General features: G+C 37.6%; 2 protein-coding genes across 2 annotated transcripts; both read right to left on the bottom strand.

Annotated features, from left to right (window-relative positions):
* Positions 1-589: 589 nt before the first annotated feature.
* Positions 590-3452, bottom strand: LOC140136645 (lysine-specific demethylase 2A-like). The gene is made up of 3 exons (XM_072158323.1): positions 3402-3452; positions 1437-1649; positions 590-817 (listed from the first exon to the last, which is right to left on the bottom strand). The coding sequence occupies exons 1-3, from the start codon at positions 3405-3407 to the stop codon at positions 749-751; spliced, it is 288 nt and encodes a 95-aa protein (XP_072014424.1). The 5' UTR covers positions 3408-3452; the 3' UTR covers positions 590-748.
* Positions 3453-6668: 3216 nt separating this feature from the next.
* LOC140172782 (uncharacterized) lies at positions 6669-18581 on the bottom strand. The gene is made up of 9 exons (XM_072195909.1): positions 18502-18581; positions 15194-15335; positions 14486-14700; positions 13738-13836; positions 12245-12454; positions 11018-11318; positions 9714-10374; positions 8575-8707; positions 6669-6827 (listed from the first exon to the last, which is right to left on the bottom strand). The coding sequence occupies exons 2-9, from the start codon at positions 15327-15329 to the stop codon at positions 6669-6671; spliced, it is 1914 nt and encodes a 637-aa protein (XP_072052010.1). The 5' UTR covers positions 15330-15335; positions 18502-18581.
* Positions 18582-19374: the final 793 nt, after the last annotated feature.

The following is a 19374-nucleotide window of genomic DNA, read 5'->3' as shown; positions in this document are numbered from 1 at the left end:
TTTTGGGCTCTTGCAGGCAAATGCCACAGGTTCATTATTTCGGTGGTCATTTGTGACAAACCAAGATGGCAGATTTATCATAGCGTTGTACATGAGGCAAATCTGATTCGGTACTCTCTGATAAATTGCAATGCTTAACTTGCAGTCTGTACAGTGTACACAGGATACATTCCTTACATATTCAATCACAAAACGTAGAATTCCGTCTACAAGCATATATGCCTCTAAACGAGGTTATATTTTATGAAACAGATGAAAGGCAAATACCCTATACAAACACATTACAATAATATGTGTTTGTACAGCCGCCTATATCAGAAATAAAGTTGCTCAAACTCCAAATAATGTTTTTGTGGATAGTGTCTGCCTCTCGTCTCTTTCTTCAAAAAACCCTCGTTTATGGGCATATATATGCTACAAGGTTTTGCGTTATGTCATAGACTAAATTCAATTATACTATTTTTTTGTCTTGACAAGTCAGGGACAAACAGCGAGGCAACAGTTACACATACATAGATATTATATCTATGTAGTTTTTATAAATGGGGTGTGTGTGTGTGTATATGTAGTACGTCCAGCATTTTGAGCGACCGTTCACAATTTGAAGCTGATTCCTATAGGTGTGCTAACTTCACCGACTGGCCAAGGTGAAAAATAGTATAGCCACCTCAAATATTATTGTTTCATGTGAAAATAACAAAAGTCCGGTTCAAACAGTTGAAATGTACTGGATGGCCTGTACTCATCATCACTGTGCCTTTTCACGTAATCTCCTGGATCTCCGTACAAATGGAGTTGGGTCATATGCCTCTGTTACCTGTGTGAAATAAAATGAAAAATGTCTTGTACTCAGTAGAAACTTAAATAGTTATGAACATTTATTACATGATTTTTTCCTAACAAAACAGGCAATTAAAAATCTTCCTTTTTTATACCAAGTTTTGTTGATATACTATGAGCATGAAGGTTGATCTTAACCCTAGACTTATGACACCTTTTGGGCTTCATAACTGCTAAATTGTTGGTCAAAAAGTATATATATTTAGAATAGCAAGCACTTGATTAATCCATCTGTGATATCAAATTTTGGTAAAAGTAGAAATTCAAGCAATTTTCATTTTTGACCCCTGTGTGGCCCCAAAACAACTAACCACTTAAAAACAATATGTCAAAGATAGGTCAAACTATACTTTTTCTGAATCCTTATGGTGAACACTTAGTGTGGTTTTTAACCAAATTTGAAATCTGACCCCTGTGTTAACCTGAACTTGACCCTCACACGGCTTCAAAACCACTTTTTAATTTTGGGAACTGGTCAAATCTGGTAGTAAACACCCTTAGCACATAAAAAAATAAGTGTCATTCAATTCCAGAAGAGGTGTAAACTAGGCCCTCTCACATTCTCTATTAGTTGCCAATATTATAATTTCACTCACCTGTTCAACACTTTCTCCTGCATAACATTTAGGACATTCCCAGCTATTGCCCATCTCATCAATAATGACGCCTTCACCTACATAGCCTTCACTCCGCAGGCATTCTGGGTGTGTCACCAGGTTGCATTGGTGGCATTCCATTAGTGTGTTGTATGGATCTGATCTATCATCACTCCCACAGATATAACATTCATAGATGCTTGCAAGTTGTGACTGTAATTAAGGAACATTTTTCAGAGATGTTTTATACAGATGTGAGCTAGAAGGAAATATTAGGCGTAGGCAACAGAAAGTAACACCTGTTCTATGGGCAACTGAGCGTGGGTCATCATATGGGGGGGGGGCACCGACCATGATTGGGGGGCATCGGGTCTGATTGGGGGGCACAAGCCGTTTGAGGTATATTTGTACGGTAAAACGACGGTTAGAAACAAGCTAGAATCTCCCGAGTGTAAGAGACGAGTTTCAGCCTCTTACACACTATTGCAATTCGCTCCTATACCTTTGCATTGGGAAGAACCGCGGTTCTTCCATGCAAAATGGTCGTATTTTATAGTTCGCCGTTTTTTTTGCCATTTTCCTATGGGATTGTCTAAATTTTGCAATCGATTGGGGGGAATGTGTACTTCAAGGATTTGAAAGTCCACTTAGTCCCACGATCAAATACAATGAAATTGAGAATTCCAAAATTTGCTTTTTTATGGGAATGTCATCTTTATTATATTAAAGGCCTCAAAAACATGTTTGGCGACTTGTTCCGGGTTTTGTTGGAGCTGGTCACATATAACATACCGTTTCGGCTTCGCTGTTTACATTTGAGCACTGCCTCATTTTGCATCTTCGCTTCAGCTTCCGTGGACCACCATATTTCTTCATATCCCTGCAGAAATTGCATTCTCGACAATCATCTCGTAGACAGTTATCACATTTGCAACAGTTTGTGTATTGTTTCCTGAAGCTGCTTGATGCTTTCTTTGTCTCTGAAGGTGGCCCAGAACCTAATGACACTTTGCCTTCTCTCGACATTTTGTCTCTCTGTATGGTTTCAAAAAAGAAAATATGGATGGTGGTCACAAATAGGTCATCCAAAGGTATGGGTAGTACACCACGCATTGTAGTAAATATTTATTTCAGACCGTCCATTCATCCTATTTTACAAGCTGACATAAATGACCTTTGACGGTGAACACCACCAATTCATGAGTTTTAAAATATTGGACAAGACGTAGTCTAGTCCAATATTTTAAAACTCATAGCTCAACCAACAAATATTGGGCATAAAGCATCCAATTTTATCATTATCATTATTATGTTTTGGATCTTGGATTCATCAAAACATACTAATATTTTTAATAGGATTTGAACTGTTCATATGAGACAAAATTTTAATATCCAAAAGTCTTTATTGTTGACACAGACTGACTAGACCGACTGACTGACACACGACTCATGATGCCATAAGGTCTTTTCTTTAGAAGGACCTAAAAATAGCACATATTTTCTTATTATGTTCATTTTTACTTGACAAGTTATATTTGCTTATATCTCAGATCAAGAAAAGTGCATAGGGTATATCGGTTTTTGCATCTGAAGTCTTTCCCTGTTTTAACTCCATTGCATACCCTAGACATATATGCCGGAGTAAACTTATCATTTGAGATGGATAACTTTTTATGCACTTATAATGTTCACCCATCACCTTACATTCTCAATTCACACTTGCCTCTGTAGTATAAATGTTCGGAGGTATTTTCTGTGTGTCAGTGACATGCACAAGGAGGTGGGCCTGGGGCTGCACCCAGTTCAACTTTTGAGGTTATACCGAGGTTTCGAGGGATGTAGGTCCTTGTTGTGCATATACATAGCACTTCGGACATGCAACATATGCAAATTGCAATCACAGTGGGAACCAGAACTACAAACATTTTTGATACAGATTTTAAATAAAACAAAATGCATATCTACCTGCATTTTATGCAAGAGCACTACACATGGTCTTATCACCAGTACATCATCATCACTGCTGTGATTGTTGGCCGACGGCAGTGCTACACGTCTAGTAGGTGAGCGCAAGTATTCCTTCATTGATGGTATACGTCTGTGTAACTGCTGCTGTTCTTCTGCAGTAAAATATTCCTGATTGAGCAGAAAGAGATTGAATCAATTGACAGGGATTTGTGAATTGTTCTGCCATTAGAATAAGTGATGCAATCTGATCCAACAGGGTAGAAGGCAGCAACTGTGCAATTAGTTAACATGCATTTCCCAGATCAAGGCCTATGTTAACTCGAACACGCCTAAATACCACGATGATAACCACGACAAATGCATGAATCCCATGTGATGCCATGACGCAATCAGCCTAAGTGCTATATGCTCACGAAATCGCTGACCGGGCTAGCGTAACCCATGTGGCTACCGGCCAGTGATCATGTGCTTGGCATGCGAGGGGTCTAAGGTTCGAATCCTGGGGGTTCTAAGAGACTTCTTTGTTCATCTTCTCTCCTTTTCTGTTCCTTCTTTAACTTCTGATAGCAAAAAGCAGTGTTCAGTGTTAGGGTTAGGATACACTAAAATTAGCCAGCAAAAAATAATAAAATATATTATAATAAATTTGCCTCTTTTGGCCCGATCAGATTAGATTGTGCCACATCCATTTTAAAGCAAAGAACCATTATATTCAAGCATGCATGGTATGACCATATGGTGGGGGTACTCAAGTTTGGTTTGATTAGGGATATACCTCTGAGAATCTGAAAAAAGCCTACTATTATTTATACCCATTTTCCAAGAATATTGGAACCATTTTAATACCCGAGGCCCCTACTTTTGGCCAAATTTAGTCTGATTTTATGAATGTTTTGAAACCTGGGCTCCAGTTAGGTGAAATTGCCAATTGGTGATTTTTTTTTCATAAAAATTTGATAAAATTCCCTTTTTTATACCAAAACTAACCTAGAAAGGGGGCCATTGTTATATGAGAAGCCCGCAAATATACATACAACATATATTGTACAGGAGCCCTTGTGGGTACTCAGGGTTGGTTCATGGAGGGATGTGCCTCTGAGAATCAGAAAGTGGACTCAAAATTATACATATTTTCCATGCAAATTTGGCCTATTTTTGAAAAACATTTTGAAATTTGCGGTCCAGTTAGGTAAAATTGGTGCATTTTTTCAAAACATTATCAATTTTTATAGCAATATTGACCTCTAAAAAGAGAACCGTTGTTATACCCGAGGCCCAAAAATGAGACCCATATTTGCGGCACATACCTGTATGGTCATTTGTACCGAGTATCCCCCGCACCCACAGGACAGGAGCATACTCAAGTCACTATTATGTACCTGGTGAAAAAATGGTAACATAATATGTAGCAATGTTTTTACCTCTGAGCCACTGTCCTCATCATAGATATAAGAGCTTCCTTCTGAATCCGACACAACCGAGTCATCATCATTTTCACTCTCCGACTCATCACCGGCAGAAACTATTAAAACAACATTTAAACAATATAAATTTGGGGTTTACACTTTTCATCACACAACATATATGATAGCCAGGGAAAAAAATCAACCGGCCATCCAGGATTCAAACCTGGGACCTTCGGTTTACTGGTCCAATGCTCTATAGAGTGTATGCAATAAATCAACCGCAACGGTATAAAAATTGAAATGGCAGCCATGTTGGAGGACAGTTCTAAGATAGCTTAAGATGACAGAGGGACAGGTCTCCAGATCGATTCCACAACCATTCATACCTATTACCTGTTTTATTGTAGTATCATGCAAATTACCCTGTGGTACCTTATGGAGGACAGAATTTTATTCTATACCAACTGAACTAATTAATATTTTAATCTATAGTTGTTCAGTTTGATCCTGATCCTCTAACATACCATAAAACCTTGTCTACAAGTATATAATAATAATAATAATAATAATGGAGGGTTCTTAGTAGGCGCGCAATCTTCAAAAGAACTCAAGGCGCACAAACAATAAAGACAAACAAGTTACATATGTGAATCCGGAAAAGCACAAAGATAAAGATGAGTTTTAAGTTGCTTTTTGAACTGAGTAAGCGAATGTATTATTCGGAGGCTGTTTGGGCGAGTTCCAAACAGCCGGGGCAGCGAAATGAAAGGAGCCTTCACCAGTCGATTTTAGATTTACACGGGGAGATTTCAATAATCTTTCAGTAGAAGATCGAAGTGATCGAGCTGGTTTGTACGTGCAGAGCGTAAAGTATCTTCAAAGTGCCGAAAAACAAAAACAGCTAACTTATACTGAATCCAAAATTCTAATGGCAGCCAGTGAAGCTCATATATGACGGGGTGATATGCTCATACTTCCTTTTCTTCATGATTAAATGGGCGCGCAATTTTGTATTCTTTGAAGTCTGTTAAGTTGGTCAGTGGTGATACCAGTCAAGGACGCGTTACAGACGTCAAGACGGGATGTAATAATTGAATTGACAAGACATGATGTAGCTTTATCAGACAGATAAGGCCGAATATACACCCAATACGTCTTAAAGACAAAAATGATGAACGTATATAGTGTTTTGGATGAAAGACAAATTTTAAATACAAGATAGCCGTAAATATGCCAATACAATAGATTGGTCTTACAATATTATTTGTTTGTATATGCTTGTATCAGTATTAATTTGCTCAAACTCCATAATAGTATAATTTTGTCGATGGATGGCATCTGGATTAATTCAGTTTTCATCAAAAACACTCTATATGCTTGTAGACGAGGTTTTCCGGTATTCTCACCCAGGAAAAATAGAAAGATTTGTTTTTGTTTTCAACAAATTGTAAGTACACATCCAACTTCTCAATTATGGTGTACCACCCAGCCAAGTACCACCTGGTAGATGGAAGTAGTGTTCATGCTTTCATTGCTTTGCGTGTTGGTCATAGGCTTCAACATAAAAAGTCCCGATCATATGTGATTTGCTACCACAAAATAAGTGTTAAGTCGCAAGTTAGTATTTTCAAGACATTCTGAGTATTTTCAAGACATTCTGGCTGAGTTGATGTTCTTTGTTTGCCTCACACCTGTACAAGCCAGTAGTATGTCCTTCGTGAATGGCCCATTGTGCCACCCCCCCCCCCCCCTTCACAAAGGACATACAGACATACTTCTGGCTTGAACAGGTACATGTAAAACAAAGAACATCAATGCAGTAGCCAGGGCATCTCAAAACTACCTATGTGAAATAGCATTACCCACCTTGTGATGTCACAAGTGGTGTTCTTATAAATGTGTATTTACTTGAAGACTCCAAGGCTTCAGGACTGGGGTCAACAATGGATAATGAATCAAACACAGAAGATACATTACTGTCTTGGAGGTCGTCGCTATCTCCTTCATCTAGTTGTTCCTGCATGGGTATTGAAAGCAAAGTAAGCAATCAAATTAGTACAAAATTAGTTGTTAATGAGATCTTTTCAATTGAAAATCGTATTCATATGTTTCACACATTCATGTATTCTTGAGACCAAGACCAGGTAGCAGCCCAAGGCACGGTACTTGGGCCACTACTGTTTCTTGTATACATAAATGATCTCCCAGATAACATAAATTCCACAGTTCGTCTCTTTGCAGACGATTGTGTGTTAAATAGAGAAATACAAAATCAGTTTGATGCAGATGAATTGCAACAAGACCTGAACACACTCATAAAATGGGAACAAGACTGGCAAATGCATTTTAACCCGGAGAAGTGTTTCATTATGAAACTCACACATAAAAGATCTGTCTTCCATTTTGACTACACCCTGGGAAATTCTATATTGCAGGCAACAAACAGCCACACATATCTCGGAGTGACAATCACTGATAAACTCACCTGAAATAAACACATAGACAATGTAACAGCATCTGCAAATCGTACCCTTGGCTTTATACGTAGAAATTTATATTCATGCCCCCAACATGTGAAAGAGTCAAGCCTACAAGACACTGGTTCGACCTTTGGTAAAGTTCTAAACAACAAGCTAGAAATGATTCAAAGAAGAGAGGCCCGCTTTGTAAGTGGGGATTACAAGTCTAGATCGCAGAGTTGCATGACAGAGTTACTTCAAAAGCTGGATTGGGAGTCACTGCAGTCCAGAAGGAAATGTAGAAGACTAACCCTACTTCAAAAAGCCATCAGTGGTCACCTATCCCAACCTGTAATTGGAAACCTCCTCCAGCCCGCCCCATGTGCGTCACGGCATACAAATTCTCAAGCTTTCGCAACATTAGCAGCCACAAAAGACTGCTACAAGAACTCATTTTTCCCCAGAACAATTAGAGACTGGAACTCTATACCAGAAACCATAGCTATAGCATACAAGAACCTGAAACTTTCAAAACAGCCACAACAAGCCATCTCTACAAGCGAGACTAATTGTAAAGTTAAACAACAGGTGCACACTTTTCCTGACCGCTTGATTCCAGCAGGGAACGTTGGGCAGTACACCGTCAAATTCAAAGGTCCTGAGATCTACATCACTGCTCTTCACAGATTACAAAGACGTAGTTGTAGTCAATATTAATTGTGTTGTGAAAGTAGCCACTCTGTAGACTTTGAAAACTTATGAGAATCAACTTGAGTCACACGTTTTTTCAACAATCTTTAATTTAATAACAGATTCAAACCGAAACTCTAACCCCTGTGATTGTGCTTGATTGGGCCACATGCACGCCATGCATGTGCTAATATAGATAGTTTGTGCAAATGAAATGTTCTGGGGCAAAAGATACACGCACACAAGAATCATTGTACCACGTAATCCCTTGCTATTTTACACTCGGAAGTCATTGATGGATATCAATAATTTCCATACATGTGTGCATACATGTAAGTCATCATACAAGCAATTTGATTGGGACTGGGATGCACATATGCTGTGATACGCAAATGTTATGAATCACATATAGTTGTCATATGCGGCACCAGATAAAAAAAAAGATCCTGGGGTTAAAAATCTGAACAATTTGCATTTTTGTCCCAAAAAGTAGGATTTTTCAGCGAATTTTGGTTCTGACTGGGATGCAAAGCTCAAGCTGAGAGATGGACAAATGTTCCCTATATGCCCCCCCTTGGCACCGCCACTGATAGTTTCATGTACATGGTTACCAACCTTGGTTTGAGATGTCTGACTGGGTCCACTAGTAGTACTGCCACTGCTAGTCACAGTATTACACTGGTCTATAGGGGCATCTTCATTGTTGATTTCACCACTTAATGGTGTTTCCTCAATCACAGTAATAGACCTAGAAGATAATAATTAATAGTCTATAATTATGTCTATATGTATTTGCCTCATTTATGGTGTTCCGAAGGGAAACAGCTAAAATAATAGAAAATGCAATGTAGTAAATATGTCAAAGCATTCTTTATCTCAGTTAATTTGTGAAAGTACAATGTATCATTGCAATATATCTGGTTTTACAGGAGAATATTTAATTGACTTTGCCTCTGACTAAGAAAGCTATGTCCACAATTTTTGTTTCAGATGAATTGAATTCATCCAGATTGAAATTTTGGGTGGGAATCCAGGCACATGAAAAAACACAAAAAACAAAACAAAAAAACAAATCAAAGCTGCGTAGAAAGTTGTACATTTTAATTACTTTTGCTTCTATTGAACAGCTAGGAACACTTTGAATTAGTATGCATTTTTAGGTAGCAGTATTTCTCCAGTTTCTAACCTTGAATAACAAGTAATTTAGGGTTTATAACTTCTTTTTTCAATTTTTGTAAAAAAAATTGGGGCAACCTGTTACTTGAATTTTGACCCGGGTAGGCCAAGGACAGGTGAGAACTCAAGTACCCGGGAACTGGTGAGAGCCTTAGAGCTAAAGCCATGCATATACACACTGAGGAGCTTCTACTTCTCCACGCATAGTAACTCCTGTCAGTTTGCCAAAATTACATGGCTTCACCTAATACTGTGGTCATGGATGGGTGGTCAGAGGTGACATTAAAATGGGACAAAAAATTGACAAATGGGCTCAAAAATTTGCCCTCCCCCCCCAAACACACACATTAAAATCCTGGCTATGCCACTGGAATACATCAGAATCCATGTAATAAATCCTGTAACAAAGATAGCGACTGCTTGAAGCGCAAAATCGTCACCTGCATGAGCTGCTTGGAAAGTTGGTGCACAAAAGTGTTGACTGTTAAGGTTAAACAAAGGTTAACCCTTTGGTACTCATGCAGTTAGTCATTTTGTGCTCCAAACATTCAAATCATGATACTTTGGTCAGTACAAACCCTGTATATTCAACATGCTGTTGCTGGGATTCTTCATCCTCTTCTACCAAAACATCACTCCTCTTTGCTTTGTGTGAAATCTGTATCACTTTACCTCTACTAGCTGGCAGCAAAGACACACTTGTGACAGACTGTGACGAAGAGCTTCCACTACTCTCACTATTGCGCTGACTGTTACCACTTTCACTTCCAAATATTCCCTTTGTATTGTTCACCTTAGTTTGATCAGTTGATTCATGACCAGCATCTGGTGTTCCACAAGGCACTGAAGTAGGCCCTGTTTTGTCAATACAACCAGTTGCTGGTTCTGCAGACTTAGCCTGACTAGATCCATCGTCTGTACGGTTAACAATAGAGGTTTGAGTAGGTTGCGACGACCGACTTGATCTGTTCATTGATGTACTGAAATATATTTTACTTTTAGGAGGCAAGTGTCTTAATGTGCGCTCAGGTGTTTGCACAACTTCATGTTCTGTAGACACTTCTTCACACAGTTTTTTTTCAATATCACTAGCAGGTTTTGAAGTAATCACTGCACTGGTACCATCTGAGGTGCTTGGCATCCCTTGTTTTCTGGTAATGGGACTTGTATTGCCTTTGTGTGCACTTTTACCGCCAGTTGTCCTAGAGGTCTCATTTCGCGAGTTGCTTCCTTGTAAACCTACAACAAGCAAAATAATACAGCAATTGAAAGTCAAAATTAACTTGCAAGTCCTCTTTTCTTTCTTTCTCATTTTTTATGTGCTTAAATGCTCATACATATTTCAAAACAATATGTGCCCATCCACCACAAAGTGGTCGTAAAGTCGGCATTTTCCATTTTGAGATACAATCAAAAACAGTATATGGATTTATATGTAAAATATATTAGGAATTTGACCTTTGATGAAGCATAACTTCACTTCCAGATGTCCAATGAAGCTGGTTGAGGTGTCATTTTAAAGCTGAAAGTGCATTCTTGCAAAATCTGCAATAAACAGAAAATGATCTAGAGCTGACTTTACTACCACTTTGTGGTGGATGGTCACATATATTTAGGTACCATACACACACTATGAAATTTTGACACTGAAAATCACACTGAAAACCATTTCTAGTATTACTTAAGCCATTTTCAGTGTTACTCTTGGTATTTCAGTGTAATTTTCAGAGTGGCTTTTGTCCAGCGATTAATATTCATAACAATAGCATGGCCCAATACATTTCAGTGTGATTAGCACCATTTAAGTGACATGTATGCAAGTTCACAGACCTTACAAATGCAAACCTACATTGCTAAATTATCAAAGAATGTGACATGTTACCATGGTGACTGGTTCCCTGCAAAAGAGCAGATCCTGTTTGCGACACTCCTTGCTTTGCTGTTCTGATCCTAGTTGATCTACGCTGTCCCGCTTCATCTGAACTGGACGAACTCAGTAATCCCACATCATCTGTTGTAGCAGCAGCTTTTGATCGCGCTTCCTTGGTTAAGGTTACCAGATGAAGCAGCTGATCTTCAGATGGTGGTCCTTTGAAGCATATGGATAGAAGGTGGTCCATGCAGCTTAGCGGCGAGTCCTGTACATCTCGTGAGATTTGAGAGTGAGGACCTTCTGACGCTATCTGTGGAGTGCAGAGAAAACAGAGTCCTGCTTGCATCACATACCAAAGTAACAGTTCTGCCTCTTTTATACAAACATCTATTTCTACAGATGAATGAACTTTTAAAAGAAAAAACTTTTTAATTCTAATTGATTTGATACTACTTGGTTAGGATGGTAATTTGGTAAACATGACCCAATTACCATCCTATTACTAGACTATTTGTGACTGGACGCGGCGAATCAGCCGTAAAGTCGGCCCGGTCAATTTTGTTTTATTTCGTGTTTAGAAAATATATACCATAAGCTTTAAAATGGTATATCATTTGACTTCAAACGATATCCAAAAGCGGGTTATGATTTGTTGAACTCTGTTCCTTTGACAAAATTGTATTTTTTATCGGTTCTACATGTGTCTTTTTTTCTACATTTCTGGTAATAAATATCCAACAGTCATAATTGGCGGTCATTTCAAATCATCCCCAAGTCAACGAGGTTCAGAAATATCCTCTCATTGTTCATTGTTGATTATACATACCTAGACAAAATACAATGCTTTGTTGTCTACCACTTGAACAGGATTTAGCCAAAGCAAACAAAGACAAGAACTATTCTATAGAAATAGGTAGAAGCTTATTATCCTCTTCAGCAGTAGTATTATTGATTGATTTAAACAGCGTTTGATAAGATACTTGTCGCAACGAATTGATACACCTATGAATACGACCTTCACATACATTTTACACTTTAACTCAGAATACAATTCGCCGAGTTTACGGCTGATTCGCCGCGTCCACTCACATTTAGACAGTGGATTTGAGCCCTTCTTTCGCAAACAAGGAATAACTGTTTGGATGCAATAAAATGACGGGTTTAACTCATTTTTGTAAAATGGTGGAGTTGGGCCCTTCTTCCACTTAGGTATTCAATTTCTTCATAGATACTTGCCTGTTCAATCACAGGTACTGTTAAGTTCTCATTCAGTCTTCCAGTGTAGACTTTCACCAAATCCTGTAAGGATGCTGTAAGAACATCACCAAGTTCATGACTCTCAACACTATCTTGATAGGCTTGTCTCACAGAAGGACTCACAATAAGTCTGGTCAGCTTACGACGGAGACTTAGCTGGTAGTTGTTAAGTCTGGCTTGTTCATGGGTCTGGTGGAATGAGTTAAAAACAAATCATAATAATGTTAGTTCAACAAAATAATCAAACAAAGCTTTGAAATTATTTTTGGATGTAGTGCTATTATACATACACATGCAAAGATGTATAGTTTTCAAGCATTTGCCTGTCAGATTTCAGGCATTTTGCTCGTATCGTCCCTGTACAAAAGTATATTGAAATACACATTTTCAGACAATAATGAAGTAGTTTCAGGCATTTTTGTTGCAGTGCCTACATTCATACAGCAGAAAAGGCATCTATTTTTCCATTGTTCAGGTACATTTGACATAGATTTATCATGTTTGATAGTCACCAATAATGAGCTTTTACAGTGAAATTCATACACCCCCTATGGAAGACATGACCTTCCTAAGGAATGTGAATTTTAAATGGGGTTACCTAAATGGGTGACTCCATTTGAAATTCACATGCCCTGTGTTGGGGATTAAATCTGCCTGGTTAAGCCTATGTAATGAAATTATTAGTTTCCCATCACCCGCCCGCATCACCTTTTCAATTTGACCAAAACTTTCATTATTTTCATAAAAAAAGTCAATTATCTGCAAATTGAGATGGAAATATCAAAATTGAAACTCTCAATATGTCTGACATCCCCTGCTGATCAGCAGTTTTTCTTAGTTGTAGGGGTAGAGGATGTGGTAAATAATGGAAATTTAAGGATTACCTCATCATGTTTCTAGTAAATACAAAAATTGCACATTTCTTTTCATTTTAATATTAAAAACAAATTCAAATCTTTTCTCAATCTGCTGCAAAATGTCTGTAATGATAATCTAAGCATTAATACCTGTTTTTAGATGGTCTTCCATCAACAATATAGGTAATAGCCATATAAATGAAAGTTTTGACAATAATGAAATTTTCCAAAATAATGAATAATGAAATCATGACCTCAAATTTCACTGGAAAAAATGTGATGGGAAGCTAATCATTTCATTAGCCTTATCAAATTAATCAGTGACAAGGTTATCTCTAAATTTGAAAGGTGTAATTTATGTTTTAATGTTATAACATAAATTACATCAATGTTGTCAAAATCCTGGCTACGCGCTTGACCCACTCCTATAATTGATGAGTCGAAGTGACCACCGTGCAAGAAAATTTGTCAGTATAGCCATGGTAGCTCTGCATGAGTGGAATGGAAAATTTGAATATTGCACTGATCAAATGACAAGAATTTGTGTATGGGTTATATCATAATTATTACTTCTATTTTTTTAATGATATGAACTCCTGTTAATAATATCCTTACCACTCCTTTTGCATGAAGTTCTGCTTTAGGAAAGAACTGGTTAAGCTTGGCACAGACAACTGCATAATCAAATTGAGTCTCCAATTTACCCAAAATAATCTGAAGAAAAATAAACAAAACATTGTAAAGTTGTTTTAAAATTTACAATGACATGCAATAAAGAACTACATATTTCAGTATAGAACTATATATTGTACTTGTGGTCACTTTCTGATGATATTTTCACATTCAAGTAGTGTAAAATTGAAAAGTGTGCTCAATAAAACTGGGCAAATTGAAAACAATGCCCACAGGAAAATTTTTATATCTGCTGACAACTGACCACATTTTGTATCAGTTAGCTCACATCATTAGGCCAAAAAAAAATTGTAGAGGCCATAGAGGCTTATGAAACAGTTGGGTCGGTAGGTCGGATTAAAAAAAAAAAATTTTTACAGATATTACACTTGAAACTGACAATTTGAAGACTAGTAAATAAGTCAAAACACACAGCACTTTACTGGTTTAACTCTTGAGATGGTTCTGCATGTTATACTGTTCATTTTCTTTACATTTTCTTTCTTTAAATTTATACTAACCACTGTTTTACTAGCACATTCAACGCAAATTAAAAAATAAAAAAAAGACACGGTCGGGACCAGAGTACACGGTCGGTCGGACGTGGACAAACAAACAGTTTTTTTTGGCCTTATCAAGTCAGGCCAACCAAACATTTACAACTTTAATATTTGATTACAATTTTTCTTACCTTTGCTTTTAATCCAGCTGTCAACTTCACAAACTGTTTTGCTGATATCAGATCAGCTTTGGCACCATGGATGACGTAGAGCTGTCTCAATGCCTCCTCATAATCCTTGACAACCTCCTCATGGATGATGGAATACAGTGTGGAGGCAATAAATCTCAAGTGAGGGATGTTATGGAGAGTGTGGTACCAATTCTCATCTCTGTCTCGAAGGATTTCTGCAGCAAAAAATATGAAAAATATAACTAGAATGATTCTTTTAATTTGAAAAGTCTGGAAATTATAATACAAATAGATGGAGGTTTTCACAAATACTAATATCGGATCATACCTGGGAAAATTGCAAGACTTCAAAATGCTATTTATTGTTCAACAGAGAAATGCACTGCTTAAAAGAAAGGGAATGGAACAGGCAAGCACAAATACAATTAAAAAAAAATTTGGGGCCAAATTTCATAAAAATTACCAAAATCACCCCAAGTCACTATATGTGTTGTGACTGACGATACAGTATCTACAAGTATAGTGACTGTGATTTACCTCAGCTGTATCAACAAGTATAGTGACTGTGATTTACCTCAGCTGAGGCACAGAGTATATGTTAGCAACTCGGTCAAAATCAATTGTAATAACCTTCCCACTATAAATTGTAAAATGTGATTCAGTCCCCGGTACATTTAATGTAAGGCTAGCTAGCCATTGTGGACTTACCTGAAATGACACGTTGCATATAATTTTTACACGCATAGTCCAAGATCAACTCCTCAACATCGTCTTCCTCTGTTCTCTGACTCGGGCTCTTTGAATCATTTCCTTCAATATCTTGACTTAAGTTGCTGGCAGCCATTGTTGTCTGTATCTATAGAATATTTTTAAAAGAGCCGGGTAACATTAAAAATCTGGCTAGTACAATATAGAGGATTGGGTGAATGTGATATCGATATGAATAAGGTCAAGTAAAATAAATAACATATCATCCGGACTTTATCGAAACTTGATGAGGGAGGCCCTTATTAAGTGTTAATTTGTTACAAAATTTACTATTCATTCATTGCAATTGGAAAGGCTTTGTCAACACATTATAAAAACAGAGAGCCCATAATATTTTTGTTATTTCCTCAAAGCCCTAGCTCGAAGAAAGTGTTTACAAATTGTGTTTACAAATGATAACACGGCACGGTCCTTTGATGTGTGTATGACTGATTGGCCGTGCTGACACACCATGTGCATATACATGTACTGTGTTATGAATATTGCATACACATTCGACTAATATTTCCATTCATAACAATAAACTGTTTTCATGGTCTTGTTCAGACGGTTTATTCAAAATCTTGGATTTTGACAAAACTACAGCACCTAAAGTCTTGACTTTTGCAGGGTATTAGTTTACTTTTAAGTACTTTGACATTACAACCGTGTAAAAAACAGAAGTTTGAAAAATATTGTGGGTGTCCTCCTCAGCAAATGTCACAACATGGCTTTAAGAGTGCCAAGTGTTGAAAAACACAACAAATATTTGCCATTTGGCCGATTCCATCATCAGATCGGATTAGACTGGAGAATTGTCTTTAATGTAGGTACAAAAGGCAAACATTAGCACATAAATTTGCTAGTCAGCCAAATTGGCCCAAACACAATACAATTTATTTGTGTGATGAAAGAATAACACATGGAATTTTAGAGGGATTTTAATAACAGTTCCATAGAAAAGCTGCTCTGATGAGACTACAATGTATGCTGTTTTGTTTTGCTAATGTTTGCCTTTTGTACCTACATTAAAGACAGAATTCTGCAGTCTAATCCGATCTGATGATGGAATCAGCCAAATGGCAAATATTTGTTGTGTTTTTCAACACTTGGCACTCTTAAAGCCATGTTGTGACATTTGCTGAGGAGGACACCCACAATATTTTTCAAACTTCTGTTAGTCAATCTTTGACAAGATGTAACTTTGCAACGGAAAGCGCTATGACAAAACGGTTTTCAGTTTTGGCTTTTTTACTCAAGGGCTTTAATTTGATATACATACAAAATGACATGGTTTGATGACAAATATGAATTCACTTTTTATACCTATTCAATTTTTAGCTGCCAAAATCATAAAATACAGACAATTTTACACAAAAATGTCTCAATCCAAGATTGTCAATGTTTATTTTCACCTCAATATATTTTTACACACTTTTGTCCGCTTAACCCCTTACCTTGTTGTAATGTTTTTACCTGGCATTTTCCGGCACTTCGTCCAAGGTAACGAAAGGGTTATCGCATTTTTAACTATCACTTGAAATGTTTCAGAGTTGAGGTCCACTAAATGAAAAGTAGACCATTTCCTGTCATTTGACTCGAAGACGTCGAATCAGTGAGTGAAAAGCGACCAAAGCCGACCATATGCATAGTGGCTGAAATGATGTAGGTTCACAGTTATTCCATGGAAGAATGGCTGTGTCAGTGTTGGAGGACTCAGGACTCGAACTCGGACTCGGACTCGAGTTCTTTTTTCAAGGACTCGGACTCGGACTTGCACTCGAAGCTAAGGACTCGGACTGCAAGGAATTGGGGACTCGGCTTGAGTCCTCCTCGAGTCCGCAAAATAGGGTCTTTTAAGTCTTTTATTTTCGCTTTATTTTAAACTTCTTCTTATGCTTGATCAATGATCACATCACGTGATTAATTTTGCATGCAAATAAATTCAGTTTGTAACTAAAAGTTTTGGCCTTAGGCTTAGCCTTGAGCACCATACATGTAGTGGGAGCGCCATCTATCTTATTCTACTCACGCTCGCTGTCGCGGCTTCACCGCTTGCCCCCCTAGGATCGCAAGGTCTTTGACAAAGAGTACAATGTACGGGCTGAGCAAATATTATGAGCATTCGGGGAAAGTAAAATTGGGGGTAAGAATTTTTTGGCCTTTCGAAAGGGAGGGTGGAAGCAATTTTTGGCAAGCCGAGAGGGGGGAACAAGCAATTTTTGGCAAGCCGAGAGGGGGGAACAAGCAATTTTTGGCACATATGGGGCACCTTTCAAATAAAATGCTCTAAAAAGGCTTAGAGTACGGAAACGCTAACATATTATGCAAGTTTCCCTGCTCGCTGCGCTTACAACATAATATCTAAACCATTTACATGTAAGGTTTGTATATCAGAATCACAAAAAATGGCATGTGCAAAGGGCCGGGTGCAAAGATTTTTGGCAGGCCGAGATGGGATAAGCATTTTTTTGGCAATTTCACCCCTCCCCTCCACATAATTAATATTGCTAGCCATGATAGGTGGGACTAGTCCGAATAATCAGACCCTGAACAAAATATTAATTTCTGACATGATCCTGTTCTGGGTCTGAACTGTTTCCATATGAAATCTTGATGGCAAATTGGACAATAGAAGCACATGGTTCTACGTGACAGCTTTTTAATCCCCATTCATGTTACGTGAATCACGCTATTGTGGACCATCCTTCTGATACTTGAGTGTTTGGACAAGCGGAACGGTCTTTTGTCTACCTCTCTGTTTGTAAACAAACCAGGAGGTCGAAATCGTCCTCCTCGCCGAATACGAAAGTCAGCGTAATAGTACGGCACTAAGGTGGGACTAGTTTAGCAAATTATGTATTTACAAGAAAATAATATGGAACTATAATTCTGGTGAAGTATTAGGCCTACGTTGATAAAGTATTGCTGAAAACCCTGGGGCTTGGATTTGATACATACGGACTCAGACTCGGACTTGGACATCAGAAATTGGCAGAGACTCGGACTTGGACTCGGACACAAGGACTCGACTACAACACTGGGCTGTGTACAAGTAGGCATAATGTTCATGCACGGCTTGAATTTTAAAAAAAAAATTTAAGCTTACTCAACTAGTTACATGTACATGAACTTGACATTTACATGATGATGAATGATGAATTGAATGATCGTCATCGACATCGTGATGAATGTCTCTTGGATTATTGTGTCAGTGGAAAACGCATTTTCAAAAGGTGGCACTACTGTTTTTGATATAGGACTCCTACCTTCAGCGTTACATTCAGGAAACGAAACTTATTCTGGAGCTTCAAGAAACCAAAATTTTAGGAAGAAATCAAATTCCGTCCAACTTCCTTTTTTAAATTCTGAAGCATGTGACGAGCTGTGAATAGGAAGAAAAACAAGGGGGCACACCACTAAATAAATGTCCCATTGAAATATACCTGAAAATACAATAAGCAAGTTCGGTTTTTTTTATCAATCATGTGGGACAAAGTTGTGAAAGTTTCGAATGAATTTTCTTAAAGTATAAAGTCTGAAATTTAATAAAAAGTGTATTTTTGTGACCATTAGGCCTACAGTCGAACTTTTGAGCTACGGTAAGGGGAGGGGGAAATGGGGTACCCCCCGGAAGGCCTTTTTTTGTCATGATTTTAGCCCACCTTTGACCATTGCCCCATAAGATGCAAAGTTTTAAGTTTTGAAGTATGATAATACTTAACTGATTAATATGTTCAGTTAAGTTGTTTACAGGTTAGTGTTTGTAAGTAAATAGTAGGCCTAAACTTCTGGACAAAAATCTGGACAAGTGAGTTAATGCTAAAATTGGGATAACAAAGCATTCTCAATACTAGGGTAATTTCAACTCTGAAAGTTATTTGAGATTGAGTGTAACTGTTGAATGCAACATTATGTCAACAGAATGTTTCAGAGAATTAAATTAATTCTCAAGAATCACTGAACCAATACTAGACTTGTTTGTACTTATTTTAATGCATTTTGTCATGCTGATTCCAAATATGTACAATTCTGAAATTTTTTAATTTTTAAAGAAACTCTGAAGCTATATTAAAAATCTAAATGAAGGCTTAAGGTAATGTTTGTACTTTCAATCGATATCTTGTGTTTATTGGACCATG

The sequence above is a fragment of the Amphiura filiformis genome, chromosome 16 (assembly GCF_039555335.1).
Source record: "Amphiura filiformis chromosome 16, Afil_fr2py, whole genome shotgun sequence".
Classification (NCBI taxonomy): domain Eukaryota; kingdom Metazoa; phylum Echinodermata; class Ophiuroidea; order Amphilepidida; family Amphiuridae; genus Amphiura; species Amphiura filiformis.
The sequence above is the reverse complement of the archived record's forward strand: the minus strand, read 5'-3'. Positions and strand labels throughout refer to the sequence as shown.